This window comes from Polistes dominula, unplaced genomic scaffold (assembly GCF_049000335.1).
Source record: "Polistes dominula isolate Pdom_NZ unplaced genomic scaffold, Pdom_raw_medaka contig_22, whole genome shotgun sequence".
Lineage (NCBI taxonomy): Eukaryota > Metazoa > Arthropoda > Insecta > Hymenoptera > Vespidae > Polistes > Polistes dominula.
The window spans coordinates 43777-59635 of NW_028300966.1; the positions used below are offsets into that span (position 1 = coordinate 43777).

The following is a 15859-nucleotide window of genomic DNA, read 5'->3' on the forward strand; positions in this document are numbered from 1 at the left end:
CTATTTTTTAAAATAATTACTGTTAAGATAATTAATCATTATTATGTACGAGGTGGAAAAGAAAGAACAAAGTAACAAAACAGTAAGAAAAAAGTAACAAAAAAAAGTAATAAAAGAATCGTAGCAATTCTGACGTCGTTTGCGAATGGACATTGAATAAATGTGTACATATATACATGTACATATATGCATGTATACGGTGCATGTGTGTTAATAAATATCGTTGTTATATACATACGTAACATGAATATGAAGAAAAGAAATTTATATTTTAGCTTGTAAGGATAAAAAGAGTGAGTTGACTTTGTGATATACATACTATATATTATATCACATATATATATATATATATATATATCGTTGTTTATTGGTTCCGGTTGTTATTCCATCGGATTGTTATTTAAAACAATTTATACAACGTATGTATGTCACATACATGCTGCTGCACACGACGACGCGTAAATCGATTACTAAACCACATCCATAGGTTTGTGTTTATATATGTGTACATATATATGTAATACATGTGTGTATATATATATATACACAGACACAGCACATATGAGATACAAAAGACGTATTTGTTGAAAATCTTTGTACCCACAGGAAAGAAAAGTGTTATTTTATGTGTGAAACGTGACTCTTTTATTTTCTATTCTAAAGTCGTACAATAAAAGATTCCAAGGAGAATCATCTTTTTTGTTGTAACAACAGAATTATTTCTTTCATTTAACCGATATCCTTTGTATATCGTTTGTCGCACGCACGCACACACACACACACACAACTACACACGCATATGTTCTTTGTTTTTGTCATAATCATGGCCGAGCAATGGGCTCAAAAATTATCCAAATTATCATAATGTAATGAAATCGTTCAGTATATTCGCGCTGAAAAGAAATTTCTACATTGAATTTATTATTTTCGCTATGTCCGAACTGTCGAGAAGACAAATTTGACAAAATGTTTTTCGTGAAAACTTATCGAAATCAAATTGTATCGAATAGCCAAAAAAGAGGTTACACAAATACTAACATTCATAAATCTAATTTCAATATAGGACAACGATATTTACTTAAGGTTTTATCATAATCACAATCATTGTAATGATAATCATCCTATATTGATTGGATATAAAAAGAGATTTTTTTGGAACGAAGGTCAGCACAACGAGAGGCATTCCGAGTACGAGTACAAATTTGAAAGAAGCTCTTTGCGAAAAAATTCCGATTCATTATGATCTTCTTAGAAATTTTCGAAAAGAACACGGTCAATCCGTGATCAGTCGTATTACTGTAAACAATATATACGACGGTCTTCAAGGTGTCAACATGATGGTCAGGGAAACATCAGAAAATGATCCCAAGTATGGGGTAATATTAACAATTTAAAATTACTTAGATATATCATGATTTTTTTTTACAAACGTTATGTGTCTAATCTTAAAAAGGATAAACACACTTATCTGACTATGATTAGATCAGGTACCGTGGATTGACTATCCCAGAAGTTTTAAACCTTCTTCCACGTCGAGGAACGTCTCCAAGCGTAGAAGCTGTTTTTTGGTTACTCTTAACCGGCGACGTACCTACTCAAGAACAAACAACTTCGTTAATCAATGATTGGTCATCTCGACGACTAAGAAGAAAGGAATGGTGGTCAGGACCAAGTGGTGGAATCGTTGGTTCTGTTCTTCAAAACTTACCAGACAACGTGACACCATTGGGAAGACTGTCAATCGCCTTGACTATACTTGAAACAAATAAATATACTAAAAAAGCCCTCGAGAATGGAGCTCCGAGTCATACTCATTGGGAGGTAATAGATAACTAAAAAACGTGTCTTGCAACAAACAGAGTGTCAAATGTGACAACTTTTTCATATGTCAAAAGATACAAGACTTCTAAGTACTACTTTCTCTTTTATTTCTAATAATAAGCATATTTACGAGGACAGTATGGAACTATTAGCAGCGTTACCAGCCATCATCGGCCTCGTTGGTAAAGGTCGAGAGTTGAGAAACGTGACGGAAAAAGGTGACTGGATAGATTTTCTTTTAGAATGTTTGAGCAATACTTCGGAGGATTTGAAAGGCAGAACAACAACGTCTATTGGAGATTTTCTTCGTTTATACGTCAGCTTAAATGCGTATGTTTATAATTAAATAAGTATTATTCTAACATATATACCATATATACACAGATCAAACAAAGTTGTTACCTCTTTTTATTGCTCATGAAAACTATACACATTGCATGTTGTACCGCACAAAGGGTACAGTTAGTAGTTGTTCATAAATCACTGAACATCATAGATCTATGAACATGGTACACGTCTATATTTAGGAGATTTTGGAACCTTTGTGCGGGTTTAGTGACATCTATGAACAGTCAACGTTTGTGTTCAGGAGATTTTGAAATCTTTGTGCGGGTTTAGTGACATCTATGAACAGTCCAACGTCTATGTTCAGGAGAAATCCTGGAACCGCGGTGATACAAAACTTTGTTTTTAATGTGTAGTGTATATACATAAAGAAGATATGGTATAAACGTGCCTTTTTAATCAATATGATCCTTCTTATTTCATTGATAGCATTTCAAATAACTAATGAAATAATAATGATAATATTTATTGATAGTTACGTTTGAACATTTAATTTAATTGTTTATTTAGCGACGAAGATGGTGGTGTACCTGGTGTTCATATAACACAAATTTCTGGAGCTTCGTATCTCGATATTAGTCAAGCGTTATCTTCGGGAGTTTTGATTTATGAAAATGAACCGATTACAGGAACTATGTCTCAGGTAAATCACAACTATAATACTACAATTTTCCATTGAAATATTAAAAACTTCATCTTTTTATAACCTAACTATAGTACATGGAATTTCAAGAAAAAATAAAAAACGCTTTGGGTACCGAACCCAAGGAAGAAATGTTACAACATTTTTTGCTTTCTTTTATGGAGGAAAATAAGTTGATTGGACACAAAGAAACTCGATTTCTCGATCCACGTTATGTGGCACTTTTAAATCATGTTAAAACGTATTTGCCTGCTAATAAGGAAACACAGGTGAGTTGTTGTTGTTGTTGTTGTTGTTGTTGTTGTTATTATTATTAAATTAACAATTACATTGATATAATTAATGAATTAATTATGAACAATTTTTCATCACATTGAATTCAGCTTTCTCAAGAGATTACACGAGTTTTGGCATTTCTCGTGAAAAATACAAAAAACAAAATTATCTTTCCAGAGCAAACCACTATTGCTGGTCCGATATTCCAGGTAATTTATAAATTCCACCAAATGGAATTAAGTCTTTTTCATTAAGTCTTCCTTCTTACATTAAGAGTAAATGGTTGATAATGCAATAACTAAATAATCTTTTCCAAGTTTTATGGATTGAAAGATATGAAATTTAATCAAGTATTACTCTGTATGTCTCGAGCACTGGGAGCAATTGCTTCCATCATTTGGACTAGAGCGATTAATGCACCGATCGAACAGCCAAAATCAAACAGCACTTATACATATTTTTATTCACTTAGAAATGTTCGTAACAAAATGAACAAAAGAATTCGAATTATTAAACAAATACCGAAAATAACTTGATAGAAAAAGTAAGTTACTGTAAATACTGTCCTGTCAATTATTTCTTAAACGAGATCTTTACACACATACATGCATACATACAAATGTAAATATATATTTTCTCCTGATCGAAAGAATAAAAATTCAATGTATTTTAATAATGAAATAATGTTCCAAATTGTTTCTACATTCGTATTCGTTTAAAATTATAATTACAATATGGCGACTCCCGCCAAACAAATATTTTCATTATCTACAGACGCGTTTCGCTTATGACTAAGCACAAATTATATATGCATAAATAGTGTTTCATAGCAAAATTACAATCTATTTTAAACTATAAACTTTCACTTCAAAACTCGCACGGTCTGTAAGATAGACAAGTAATGTGAGTGTGTGTGTGTGTGTGTATGTGCGTGTGTGTTACAAAATATTGAAAATTTATATTACCAGAGACAAATACAACACAATTATCGGCTCCTATAATTTGAGCTAAGAAAAATATTATTTCTTGCATTTTAAATGCAACAATATGTTTATTATTTGAATTTGAAATGTAACTTATTATCTCCATTTTTCTAATATAATTTTGACAAATTCATTCAAAATCATTCATTCAAAATATATAATGACAGAAAAAGAGAGATTAACAATTTTACAAAATAGATCTATTAGTTTTGAAACGAGTACTACTGAAACAAATCAAGTGGATCATTTGACTAATTCACCACCTGAATGTACAACTAATACTCCAATGTATGATTCTAATATAAGGTTACCTCGACATTCCAGAATTTTGGCTAATTTATCTTCCTCAGTTCAAGTAATTAAACTTTTCATACAACAAGTATAGCTCAATGTTATAAATATAAAAATTGTATTATATTTAATTACAAGTAAGAATATTGTATTATTTAATTAATTTATTAATTCTTCTTTTCTTTTTTTCTTATAGAGAAATTATACTACATTTAGTTCTCTAGTAAATTTGCCAAGACTTCAGAATCAAACAAGAACCATTCTTAGTTCGACAAGTAACTATAATGTTTATAATCAAACAATGAACAATATTATTATAGACAATCAATTTGCACCTTGTAATCATAGTCATAGCCATAGCCATAGCCATAGTCGTCATCATCATCATTATCATCATCATCATCATCATAATCATCACCATCATATTAAAAATGATAATCCTTTAAATAATATGCATGAAGCAACGAATGAAATGGCAACAGAAAGACAAAATAATATTAATAATGGAAGAGTTGAAAATGGGCCCGAAAAGAAGTCCGGAGACAGTACTATTACTAAGAGTATTGCAAAAATATTTCCCTTATATTTTAATCCTTTTAGTTAAAGGCGCTTATGATCAACGACTAGAAATAATTAATATTACTTTATTGTTCGTAACTTTCTTATATACCAATAATAATCTTAAGAACGAGATTGCCAAACAACAAAACAGAAGTTGGTTTTTGTTATTATTAATTATGTGCTTTATAGCAGGTTGTTTTTTCATCTTAAATGTTATTTTTGATATAAATGTATCTACGACTCAACCTCTTTCACTCTCAGAGCTTATATGGTCAGTAATTGCAACAGATATTATAATAAAATTGATCACTATTGCTTTTAAAGTGATCTTAACTTGTTTACCTCTAAGACTACTTGCATGTCACAAACGTGTAAGTATTTTATATACGTATATATTGTAAAATTTGTAAATCACACACACATACATTTATCTCTCTCTCTCTCTATATATATATATATAAATTTATACAAAAAATTATTGATAATGAATTTTTATCTAGGGAAAATATTATGTGATGTTAGAAGCTACATCTCAACTTTGTCGTCGTTTTGCACCAATTCAACCATGGATATATTATTTGAATGAAGCATATCAAGGTTCAGAAAAAATAGTAGGATTCATTTTAATTGCAATATATACTATCAATAAAATAAATGATTCGACAAAATCTTTAAAGTTCTTCCTTACAACATTATTGGGATTTATAAAGAATGAGGTATGTTATTAATTTTGGTTGCAGGTCAATTTATTAAGTAACATTATATAATTGTACATTTCATTTAGAGGTTAGGATCAAATCCATCTGAAGAGCAATTAATAAATTCTGGTGGAATATGTGCAATATGTCGTGAAGAATATAAAGTACCAATTATACTCAAATGTCAACATATTTTCTGTGAAATTTGTGTATTAACATGGCTGTCTACGGGAAAATTATGTCCAATGTGTCGTGCACCAATTACAGATGATGCAATTTACCACAACGGTCATACAACATTGTATATTCAAATGTATTGAATAATTGATTGTTATATAAATTGCAGGATCGAATTTATATCGCATGAAATATATAATTTATTTTTTTATCAATTTTTAAAAGTCGTCTTATAAGTATCATAATTTAGCTGTACATTGTTGACAAAATAACGATCAAATAATCACATGTCATCCACATCAAATGTGTTAATAATTACATATATATATATATACATATATATATATGGTATAACCATATGGTTGGTTATGGTTTTTTTTTTTTTAACTACATCGATCGATGGAGAAAAAATTAAAGAATATGCATATATGGCAAATAGCTGTTGTTGTTATTGTGTTGTAATGTTATTAGTAACTGAATGAAAAAAAAAAAGCATTCTTAATATTTTCAATATTTAATAACATAAGTTTTCCTTTATTAAAGTATAGTTCAGACAAGATATTATTTCATAATTTTATTATCATCTACAAGATTTGTCTAAACACGTGTTAAAGTATCTTAGATTGTAAGCTATTTTGTTGAAACATTACAAAATAGATATAATAATAGAGATTTAATAATAATACAGGATACTGACGTTCACAATAACTTAATAATTATTTAAAAAGCATAACTTTTATATATATATAAAAATAATTCACAAAATGTTTCCTTTTAATCGCGCTTGAAAGTAATCTCCGTCTCCTTTGGTAGCTTGTCTGTTTATTTCCTTATGACGTTCTCGGCTAACAATTTCTTCTATTATTTCACCTTCTCCTTTAATTAATCTAAAAAATAGTTATTATAATTTTATTATAGTATAGTATGGAATAAATAGAAAAAAGGAAAAAGGAAAAAGAAAAGGTAGCCTAGGTAGATTACCTATATCTTCCTGTTTCCTCATCGTATACCCTGCGTATCAAATTTTGTTTTTTTTCCCATTCTTCTTTTGTAATAGGAGCCATTAGTTTGGCTTTCTCTGATATTTCAGGTGGTGGCATTTCCGTAAGAGTATCTTTAGTTTTTTCAGAAGTACGTTTTTTACTTTCAGTAGCCAAGGATTTTTTCAACTTCTTCTTCGAATTTTTCTTTAACTTTCTCTTCTTCCTATGCTTTTTCACATTTTTTTTCACTCTTTTAGCTTTTTTTTCAGCTTTTGACGTTTTCTTTCATCTTCAGAAGAATCAGAAGAACTGCTGGTACTATTAGAACTACTGGTGCTACTACTACTGGTAGTACTGCTGGTACTGCTGGTACTGCTACTAACACTGCTAGTACTACTTGTACTGGATGAACTGGAAGAAGAGGAGGAAGATCTTCTTTTCCTCTTTTTTTGAGTACGATGATCAGACTTTCTCTCCAAACAATCAGCTTTTCTCTTTTCTCTAATCTTTGTATGCGAAGGATCTACAACATTGGTTTTGATATTATGTATTTTGTCTATTTTCAATGAACATTTATCTTGTTTGGAATTGCTGTCTCTAGAATTACTTTCTCCCACAAATTGATTAGATGCATCCTTGTTTGAATTTCTGTGATAATCAATATTTAAATCCTGATTATTTCGCGATGATCTATTGTAATTAGGTACTCTATTATTGTAATGCGTATAATAACTCCTTCCCTCATTATTACGCCTATAGTATTGATAATTGTTATACGGTATTCTTCTATTTCTATTATAAAATCTTCCATATTTATATGATCCTCTCGTACCTGTATTACCACCGCGTTCTCTGAAATTATGTGAGAACATATTGTAATTCCTTAAACTTTTATAGTTGTTTATAGACCTGTCCATTCTTTGCGGTACAGCAATTCCATTTTTATACTCTTTAAATGTGCGCTCATCACAATCTTTATTTTTTTCTTCATCTTTTGCAATTTAGCATCGTGACTGGAAGTACTGGAAGAACTAGAACTACTCGAGCTACTTCTGCGTCTTGACTTTTTCCTTTTATCTTTACTGCACGCGCTTCTTCTCTTTAACTTATTATCAGATCCATCGCTGTTAATAGTTTGCTCTTGTTCCTTCATTCTGTGTCTACGTTTACTACTTCTCGAGCTTCTCTCGCACTTGCTTTCATTACTTTCTTTGCTACTCATTCTTAATTTTTAACCAAACATATATATATATATATATATAATCTATGAATATCCAAGTCCTTATAAACGTGATATAAACATAATACACGTATAATTATTATTACAAAACAAGCATTTATAACATATATGTGGAAGTCAATTCTGCTTCCATATTCACTTTTATTCCATTATTATATCTATTCAATTTTTACCTTTTACCTATTATTTATTATTTATTATAATTATTATGTTTTATTGTATAATAAGCAATTGTTTAATATTCTACATGTCATTGAAATAACACACAAATATTCAATTAATTATCATTTATTTGTAATTACACTATCAACTTTTACTTATACCGACCATTAACCTCTCTTTTTAATGATCAAACAGTTAATAACTTTAGAAAATAAAACTTAAACATAGAATGTCGCAATCGAACGATTGGATTATTTAACTATTTCTGCATGGATGTAAGATGAAAAGTTCAACCGACTTGATCGTTCTCAATTTCGAAAACTAAAGCGAGATTAAAGGCAACCCCTCATGTTTGTATACACTGATAGTGGACCATCTATATTTTACTATAACAGAGGTTTTCATCGCGCCAACAAATTATTTGACATAATAATAACGTTAATAGACGGTAAAAGTATTATTTTTATTTCACATGTGTGGAATACTATCCTATATTCACATATTAATATTTATATTTCAGTATAAACACACATATAATAGAAGATTTTTAATGGAAAGAAAAAGGAAAGAAAAAGGAAAGAAAAAAAGTCGTGGGAGGGGGAAGCACAAACTTTTAAGCAATCATTTGTTTTTCATGTTTCTTTAATTGCTATCAGTCAATGTAAAAAAATACATTACTTAGTTACCATTGAAATTTAAAAATTCATTGAAATGATATTTTGAAAATAATGACAAATACAAAATATGAACATTGAAATTACACTTGTAAGTATGTTAATAGTTTGATCAAAATAATGGCATCAGCAGCGCCAAGATGTTTTTGTAAGGACAAAGTTAGTTTGTATTTTATCATTATAATAGTTATTATTTAAGATTTCATTTGATATTTAAACATTTACCAATATATATTACAACAGGTGAGTGAGAAATTCAGCGATCTCGATGCAGCATCGTCTATTGAATTAAAAAAAATCATAGAAACACTCAGTGTGCCTGGAAAAGGTTTATTGGCTAGCGATGAATCACCCATGAGTTTAAATGATACATTTGGAGAAATTGGAATAGAAAATACAGAAAATTCTCGACGAGAATATCGACAAATGTTATTCTCTGCTTACAAGGTATACATTTGAAGGTATACAATTTTTAGGATAACAAAGGATGTATATTGATAAAGACGATTCCTACACAATCGTCGTAGCCCGAATTAACGAAATATATCAGTGGAATTATCTTGCATCATGAAACACTTTACCAAAAAACAACCGATGGCATCAACTTTGCCGAATTTCTTCAACAAAGAAACATTGTGCCTGGCATTAAAGTTGATCAAGGCCTAATTAATTTATGTGGTACCGAAGAAGAATTGACTACAGAAGGCTTGGACAATTTGAAGGAAAGATGTATTCAATACAAACGCGAAGGTTGCTACTTTACCAAGTGGAGATGTGTTTATTCTATTTCAGAGACGAAACCGAGTCAATTGCTCATGTCGGTAAATGCGAACACGCTTGCGAGGTAAATTATTAAATACACAATACCCCTTAGTACACAATATCGTAGATTCAAATCTAAATTTGAAGCCAGCTAATGTTTCTATTCAATTAGGTATGCAACTATATGTCAACGTGCCCGTTTGGTACCAATCGTAGAACCAGAAATATTAACTACTGGAGAACATAGCATAGAAAAAGCTTTGCAAATTCACGAACAGGTATTGTCCATTTTGTTTAGAGCTTTCAACGAGCACAGAGTTTATTTGGAGGGAATGATTCTCAAACCTGCAATGGTATTGCCAGGTGTTAAAAATATCAAAAAATATACACCACAAGTCAGTTGATAAGTACAAATATAATAGTAGTCATTTTATTCTGGAATTATTAACTGATAGATATTAAATATCAGTTGACTTATTTTTAGATTGTAGCTGAATACACTTTGAAAGCGTTACAAAGAACAGTCCCTCCGGCAGTACCAACGATTTTATTTTTAAGCAATGGACAAGCAACCGACGACGACGACGACCACGACCACGACCACGACAACGACAACGACTCGATATTAAATTTAAACGCAATAAATATGCTTGAAGGAAAAAAACCATGGACTCTGAGTTTCTGTTACGGTCGCTGCTTACAAGTACTTAGCTTATGTTTTATTATAATATATTTTATGATAATGTGGTATTAACGTATTTAATTAATTCAAGAATGAAGTTCTTAAAACTTGGAAAGGAAATGTAGCAAACGTGGAAGCGGCACACTCGATATTACTGGGAAAAGCTAAATTATGCTCCGAGGCATCACTTGGAAAATTAAGCATACAAAACGTGCGAGCAAAAAATATTTATTAATTACGAATAATCGGAAACAATAATAATGCATATATTTAAATGTTAACGAAAACAACGTTATCAATCGTCGTCGTCGTCGTCGTCGTCGTCGTCGTCGTCTATCATACGCGTGCAATTTTATCATTGTGTTATTTTTACAACGTAAGAAAAATATATTTACGCTTGAAATAAGAAAAACAATCTCACAACGGTTATCGGAGCTAACCGGACAAGCTATATGGCTTGCCTTTTGATATGCAAATTCCAATTATTTATTTTAATAATCGAAATAATGATATTTCGTGATATTTAGGTTCTCAACATGAAACATGTGTATTATTTTATTTGTTGATCCAATATCTTTGAAAATATTTAAGAATATTTAAGAGAAGATCTTGCATAATAGTGCATTAGTCTTGACAGTGAAAAAAAATGTCAAACATTTGAAGCTAGAATGTCAAAAGAAGGTGCCCTTGATTGACCTTTAAAGCGAAGGTTCTCAACAAAAGGTAACTGAGATTAAACGTGTGTGGATGATTCGTCAATTGTCTGCTACGTGCCAGCTGCATCGTATCATATGGACAACATATTACTCTTTTACTGGTTAATATTTCGTCATTCCCACGGAATTCCACCAATGAGAATACTTATTAGATGTTTCCTCGAATAAAACTGATCACGTGGTGCCATTCGAAATTTAAAAATAATTTCATCATTTCTTTTTTACTAAATACAAATATTTATTTAGGATATATAGAAATGAATTTAATGATGAAATGGTGAAATGGTATTAATGGTATTTACTATTTATTTGTAGTATCAAATTAATTTTGACACCTAATGTAAGAAGCAAGCAAAATATACAATAACATCATGTTTCTTTTGATAAAAAATATTAGGTTGAGCACCACTATGCAGCGGACACTCCCGCGCATGCGCGAATAATGTTCCACAGAGCTTTGAAATATTCGTGTTCCTTTGATTTCTTCAGTTGCTCTTGAATCCACCGGTAGAGGAGTTTGTTAGAATAACATTTGTGCATATTTTCGATAACGACAGTCAAATCTATCGAAATAATAGGTAAGTCGGAACTAGCATCGAAATTGTTGAATAAACGCTTATTATTATTGGCTACCTCGGCCAATCCACGAAAAGATGATTTAGAGTGAGAAAAGTTATACTAAATAATGGCTAACACTATGAAGCTTTGACCTTGACTGACATTCGACTGACATTCGGCCGCCACCCAATTTTATCGTATTCTTCAACTCAAATAATTATGACAACGCGAATGATAATATAATGGTTCTCTATACTGATATCGATTAAACCTTACTTTTCAATATTTTTGTCGCAGTGTAAAAATAAGAAATATTAAGTCTTAAGAATGTACGAATAATACATTTTTACAGAAATTTTTACAGAAATTTATACAGAAATTTATACAGAAATAATCGTCGTATAAGTGTTGTTCTTAGTGTTTCTCGTGCAATATAATTATATAATTATATTTTGTATTAGAAAATTGTCATACGAAAACTAACCTTAATTGAAAACGAAATATGATAACATGATTAAATGAAACGAAATTAATCTTGACACTTTGGACAATCGGTGATGAGCTTAAAATAATAAAAAAAGGATGCGTAGTAAGTCAATTCAAAGTACATAGTTCTTAGAATGGAACAATATATATATATATACGCATATGTTTGAAATTTTATTTAAAGGTAATGGACGATATTAAACAAATAGTGAAACTTGGCCAAGAAAGAAAACGTTAAGTGATGCCAACTTTTTAACTCGATATAGTAATAAATCCGTCTTATAGATAATAGTATTCCGTAATCATATTATAAAAGTAATAAATAAGACTGTTGCAACAGGACTTGAGATAGAAATGAGGCTTATGCGAATATAAACACGTTTAATACACACACGTGATGATTTTTCGAACTATTACTCTCGATTAATGTTTTTTTTAAAAAACATACTTGATACTCATTTCATTGAATTTAATTTACATTCGCTTGTTCCTTCGTTAGTATGAGTATTATAATACCGCGTGTTTAAGGAACCAAGAACAAACAGGTTTATCGTATTGCGCCACAACAATATATTTAAGTATTCAAATTTCTATACGATTGCGTGTATCGATTAGTTATAAATGTCGATAGATAATTAAAACTAATCAATTTTTCTATGCTATGTTGAAAAAATGTGCAAGATGCTGAAAGATTTTAACAATTGTCATTTGCCCTAATGATGCCAACTGATCAATATCTCAATCTAGGAGAAAAATAACGTCAGTTAAAGAAATATACACTTTCCCACTTATTTAGATCTAGGCAAGAGAAGACAGGTAAAAAGCTAGGAGCTAGGAGATTTTCGGATCACGAATTTAGGACATGTAAGAGGAATTATGATGGTATATACTTTGATTTTATTACGCGTGCATGCGAACGTAATGAGTGAAAAGAGTGTTTGCGCGTGCTCTCCTATATGTGGGAAAGAAAAAAAGAAAACAGAAGCACGTGTACACATTTGACACTATTTGTCAACAGGGTTACGATGATATTTATGTTCAGTTAATTTTAGCAACTACTTTTCCTTTTAATGTTCTCTTATTTTTTAACTGACAATTTGCACAATTGATCATGATTTCCATTGGTAGAAAATGGTAGCCGAAAAGTATGATAAAGCCGTACCTGAGCTAAAGGAAGAATTGAAAAGGATTGCTGAGCAGATTGTAGCTCCTGGAAAAGGAATTCTTGCTGCTGACGAATCTACGACCACGATTGGTAAACGTCTAAAAGACATTAACGTAGAGAACAATGAGGATAACCGAAGAGCATACAGACAATTACTTTTTACTGCGGCAAAGGTACGCGATTATTTTTTCTTTTCAAAGTTTTAACTAAATTTAACTTGAAATGTTACTTAAAATAAATTATTATTTTAACAGGACGTCATTGGACAACATATCTCTGGTGTGATTCTATTTCATGAGACTCTATACCAGAAAGCTAATGATGGTACACCATTCGTCGAGCTTTTGAAACAACGTAACATTATTCCTGGTATCAAGGTTGATAAGGGTGTCGTGCCACTATTTGGTACAAACGATGAATGTACGACTCAGGGACTGGATGATCTTCAAGCACGTTGCATTCAATACAAAAAGGATGGCTGCCATTTCGCCAAGTGGAGATGCGTTCTTAAAATTACAAAGGATACGCCAAGCAAGCTTGCCATCTTAGAAAACGCGAATGTTCTCGCTCGTTACGCTTCGATTTGTCAGAGCGCAAGAATCGTACCGATTGTTGAGCCCGAAATACTTCCTGATGGTGATCACGATCTTGCCCGTTGTCAACAAGTTACAGAAGAGGTTCTTTCTGCTGTTTACAAGGTTAGAAAAATGCAACAGGAACAAACAATCACTATTTATCAACGAAGGGATTCCTAGCTATTATATCGTTTTAATATAATAACTTTTTAGGCATTGGCCGATCATCATGTCTATCTCGAGGGAACTCTCTTGAAACCAAACATGGTAACAGCGGGTCAAAGTTGTCCGAAGAAGGCAACACCTCAAGAAATTGCAGCAGCAACTGTAACTGCGTTGTTGCGTACAGTTCCACCTGCAGTACCTGGAATCACCTTCTTGAGCGGTGGACAATCCGAAGAAGAGGCCTCAGTGAACTTGGACGCTATCAACAAGTTCCCGGCTAAGAAACCTTGGGCATTGACCTTTAGCTATGGTCGTGCCCTTCAGGCCTCCGTTCTCCGTGCTTGGGCTGGTAAAAATGATCAAGTAACAGCGGGACAGGAAGAACTTATCAAGAGGGCTAAGGTAAAATCTTCTTTGCCTTTATCTTTCTTTGCGTTACTTTCTCTTTATAATATCTAATTATTTGTAGAATTCTTTCAATCAATGTGTGTAAGCCTATCCTCTTTAATAGTATTTACTTATTTACTTATTTATTTATTTATTTACACAAAGTACAATGGTAATGTCTATGTTCTAAATTAGTCTATTACTTTTCTATTACTTTTCTATTACTTTTCTATTACTTGTCTGCCAATGTGATTGTTTTATTAATACTATTACCATTACTAATACTACGATAACAAAGTTTATCATCTCTCTTATAATAGAATAGTGGTTAATTTGTTTTTTTGCATGTCCCCATGAATCTTATGCTTATTTAGGCAAACAGTGCTGCTTGCCAAGGCAAATACGTTGCTGGCAGTATTTCTAGCAAAGCTGGTGGCACTTCTTTGTATGTCAAATCTCATGCATATTAAAATTCTCTTTCCTTACTCTGTGTGTGTGACGCTGTTTATGTACTCTTATATATAACAGTGAGTATATGACAATATCTAAGTATTTATTTATAAAATATACAGTTTAGATTTATTTTCAAAGTTTTTGAAAGTCTTGCTTCGAAAGAATATCAATGAAAAAATTCATTTATATCTATCTTTTTGTTTCTTAACAATAGGCCAACAGCGAATCAGCACTTGGTAAATACGCGGGAGGCGTCACAGGAGCTGCCGGCGATGCTGCACTTTTCGTAGCGAATCACGCATATTAAAGAAATCTTCAGTATAATAATATTTTAGACATTCAGTTCATCCAATCGTCAAATACGATCATCGTCGATTCATTATTTCCAACGAATAATGGTGGACAATACAATAATAAGAATAAAGTGGAATAAATTGGACAAATTAATTAATCATCATCAAGAAGGGATCATCGTCGATGATCGTTACGACTTTTATCGATATTTTTCACGACTTTCGTTTGACTTTCGGCTTTATAAATATTTCATACAAGTAATCTGATATAATCTTCTATATTTAGTTATTTTAGATTTTCAAGATGTGTCAAATGTAATTGCGCACAATAATGATGTAGGAAAGTAACGTTGAAAAGATTATTAAGAAAACAAGAGAAAATGAACAAGTGACAATTTATGTAAAAAAAAAATGAAGTCATTCGACGAATTCGACGATGACGCGAGTTACACGCACGTTATAACACGTTATATTCTGTAGCATATATAACAAATAAAAGAAAAGAAAGAAAAAAATAACAAAGAAAAAGCCAGAAGAAATAAATATATAGATATATATTACTGTTAGTGTTGTTAAAGCTCTATGTGTTTAAAAAGAATTATAATATATTAAGTGTTGTTTTATTTTAAAAAAGGGAATTCGACAATTGCACCTTATCATTACGTATTACTATCTTATATACAATTATATGTAATCTCTTCTATGGATATATTTAAAAAAAAAAAAGTATTGAAAAATATATACTCGTACGTCGATGTTACAT

General features: G+C 31.1%; 6 protein-coding genes and 1 long non-coding RNA gene across 13 annotated transcripts; 4 read left to right on the plus strand and 3 right to left on the minus strand.

The window, feature by feature from the left end:
- Positions 1–1163: 1163 nt before the first annotated feature.
- LOC149032418 (uncharacterized) lies at positions 1164–2680 on the minus strand. Its single transcript, XR_016176683.1, has 3 exons — positions 2224–2680; positions 1709–2142; positions 1164–1591 (listed from the first exon to the last, which is right to left on the minus strand). It is a non-coding gene; the product is annotated as an uncharacterized LOC149032418 (long non-coding RNA).
- On the plus strand, positions 1242–5975 carry LOC149032419 (putative citrate synthase, mitochondrial). Of its 5 annotated transcripts, none has more exons than XM_089172903.1 (8): positions 1242–1376; positions 1483–1821; positions 1943–2151; positions 2677–2809; positions 2884–3078; positions 3193–3294; positions 5421–5636; positions 5705–5975. In XM_089172903.1, the coding sequence occupies exons 1-8, from the start codon at positions 1335–1337 to the stop codon at positions 5936–5938; spliced, it is 1470 nt and encodes a 489-aa protein (XP_089029029.1). In that variant the 5' UTR covers positions 1242–1334; the 3' UTR covers positions 5939–5975. The 5 variants fall into 5 exon arrangements, with proteins under 5 accessions (XP_089029029.1, XP_089029031.1, XP_089029034.1 ...); XM_089172905.1 differs by lacking the exon at positions 5705–5975 and adding an exon at positions 3403–3629 and having other exon boundaries at positions 5421–5612; XM_089172908.1 differs by lacking the exon at positions 5705–5975 and having other exon boundaries at positions 3263–3294; positions 5421–5612.
- LOC107070610 (ring finger protein, transmembrane 2) lies at positions 4223–5097 on the plus strand. The gene is made up of 2 exons (XM_089172920.1): positions 4223–4423; positions 4556–5097. Exons 1-2 carry the CDS (start codon positions 4229–4231, stop codon positions 4961–4963), a joined length of 603 nt encoding a protein of 200 aa, XP_089029046.1. The 5' UTR covers positions 4223–4228; the 3' UTR covers positions 4964–5097.
- A 379-nt stretch (positions 5976–6354) lies between the features above and the next one.
- On the minus strand, positions 6355–6922 carry LOC107070612 (ADP-ribosylation factor-like protein 6-interacting protein 4). Its single transcript, XM_015328974.2, has 2 exons — positions 6777–6922; positions 6355–6682 (listed from the first exon to the last, which is right to left on the minus strand). Exons 1-2 carry the CDS (start codon positions 6893–6895, stop codon positions 6553–6555), a joined length of 249 nt encoding a protein of 82 aa, XP_015184460.2. The 5' UTR covers positions 6896–6922; the 3' UTR covers positions 6355–6552.
- Positions 6923–7023: 101 nt separating this feature from the next.
- LOC149032420 (uncharacterized) lies at positions 7024–7695 on the minus strand. The gene has a single exon (XM_089172919.1). It carries the CDS (start codon positions 7693–7695, stop codon positions 7024–7026), a length of 672 nt encoding a protein of 223 aa, XP_089029045.1.
- A 1179-nt stretch (positions 7696–8874) lies between these two features.
- On the plus strand, positions 8875–10891 carry LOC107070614 (fructose-bisphosphate aldolase). Of its 2 annotated transcripts, XR_016176673.1 has the most exons (7): positions 8875–9013; positions 9098–9301; positions 9382–9698; positions 9789–10011; positions 10101–10319; positions 10390–10674; positions 10826–10891. XR_016176673.1 is itself a non-coding variant. In XM_015328976.2 (6 exons), exons 1-6 carry the CDS (start codon positions 8975–8977, stop codon positions 10531–10533), a joined length of 1146 nt encoding a protein of 381 aa, XP_015184462.1. In that variant the 5' UTR covers positions 8875–8974; the 3' UTR covers positions 10534–10891. The 2 variants fall into 2 exon arrangements, 1 of the variants encoding a protein (XP_015184462.1); XM_015328976.2 differs by having other exon boundaries at positions 10390–10891.
- A 541-nt stretch (positions 10892–11432) lies between these two features.
- On the plus strand, positions 11433–15856 carry Ald1 (fructose-bisphosphate aldolase). Of its 2 annotated transcripts, XR_001476289.2 has the most exons (6): positions 11433–11592; positions 13187–13396; positions 13478–13921; positions 14012–14365; positions 14725–14877; positions 15018–15856. XR_001476289.2 is itself a non-coding variant. In XM_015328977.2 (5 exons), the coding sequence occupies exons 2-5, from the start codon at positions 13190–13192 to the stop codon at positions 15108–15110; spliced, it is 1098 nt and encodes a 365-aa protein (XP_015184463.1). In that variant the 5' UTR covers positions 11433–11592; positions 13187–13189; the 3' UTR covers positions 15111–15856. The 2 variants fall into 2 exon arrangements, 1 of the variants encoding a protein (XP_015184463.1); XM_015328977.2 differs by lacking the exon at positions 14725–14877.
- Positions 15857–15859: the final 3 nt, after the last annotated feature.

Coding starts and splice junctions, on each gene's coding strand:
- LOC149032419 (XM_089172903.1), top strand. CDS start 1,335: ATGATGGTCAGGGAAACATCAGAAAATGATCCCAAGTATGGG. Junction 1,822..1,942: donor CGAGTCATACTCATTGGGAG/GTAATAGATAAC, acceptor TCTAATAATAAG/CATATTTACGAGGACAGTAT. Junction 3,295..5,420: donor TTGCTGGTCCGATATTCCAG/GTAATTTATAAA, acceptor ATTTTTATCTAG/GGAAAATATTATGTGATGTT.
- LOC107070610 (XM_089172920.1), top strand. CDS start 4,229: ATGACAGAAAAAGAGAGATTAACAATTTTACAAAATAGATCTATTAGT. Junction 4,424..4,555: donor ATTTATCTTCCTCAGTTCAA/GTAATTAAACTT, acceptor TTTTTCTTATAG/AGAAATTATACTACATTTAG.
- LOC107070614 (XM_015328976.2), top strand. CDS start 8,975: ATGGCATCAGCAGCGCCAAGATGTTTTTGTAAGGACAAA. Junction 9,014..9,097: donor GATGTTTTTGTAAGGACAAA/GTTAGTTTGTAT, acceptor ATATTACAACAG/GTGAGTGAGAAATTCAGCGA. Junction 9,302..9,381: donor TGTTATTCTCTGCTTACAAG/GTATACATTTGA, acceptor CAATCGTCGTAG/CCCGAATTAACGAAATATAT.
- LOC149032420 (XM_089172919.1), bottom strand. CDS start 7,695: ATGGACAGGTCTATAAACAACTATAAAAGTTTAAGGAATTACAATATG.
- LOC107070612 (XM_015328974.2), bottom strand. CDS start 6,895: ATGCCACCACCTGAAATATCAGAGAAAGCCAAACTAATGGCTCCTATT. Junction 6,683..6,776: donor GAGGAAACAGGAAGATATAG/GTAATCTACCTA, acceptor ACTATTTTTTAG/ATTAATTAAAGGAGAAGGTG.
- Ald1 (XM_015328977.2), top strand. CDS start 13,190: ATGGTAGCCGAAAAGTATGATAAAGCCGTACCTGAGCTAAAGGAAGAA. Junction 13,397..13,477: donor TACTTTTTACTGCGGCAAAG/GTACGCGATTAT, acceptor TTATTTTAACAG/GACGTCATTGGACAACATAT. Junction 13,922..14,011: donor TTCTTTCTGCTGTTTACAAG/GTTAGAAAAATG, acceptor ATAACTTTTTAG/GCATTGGCCGATCATCATGT.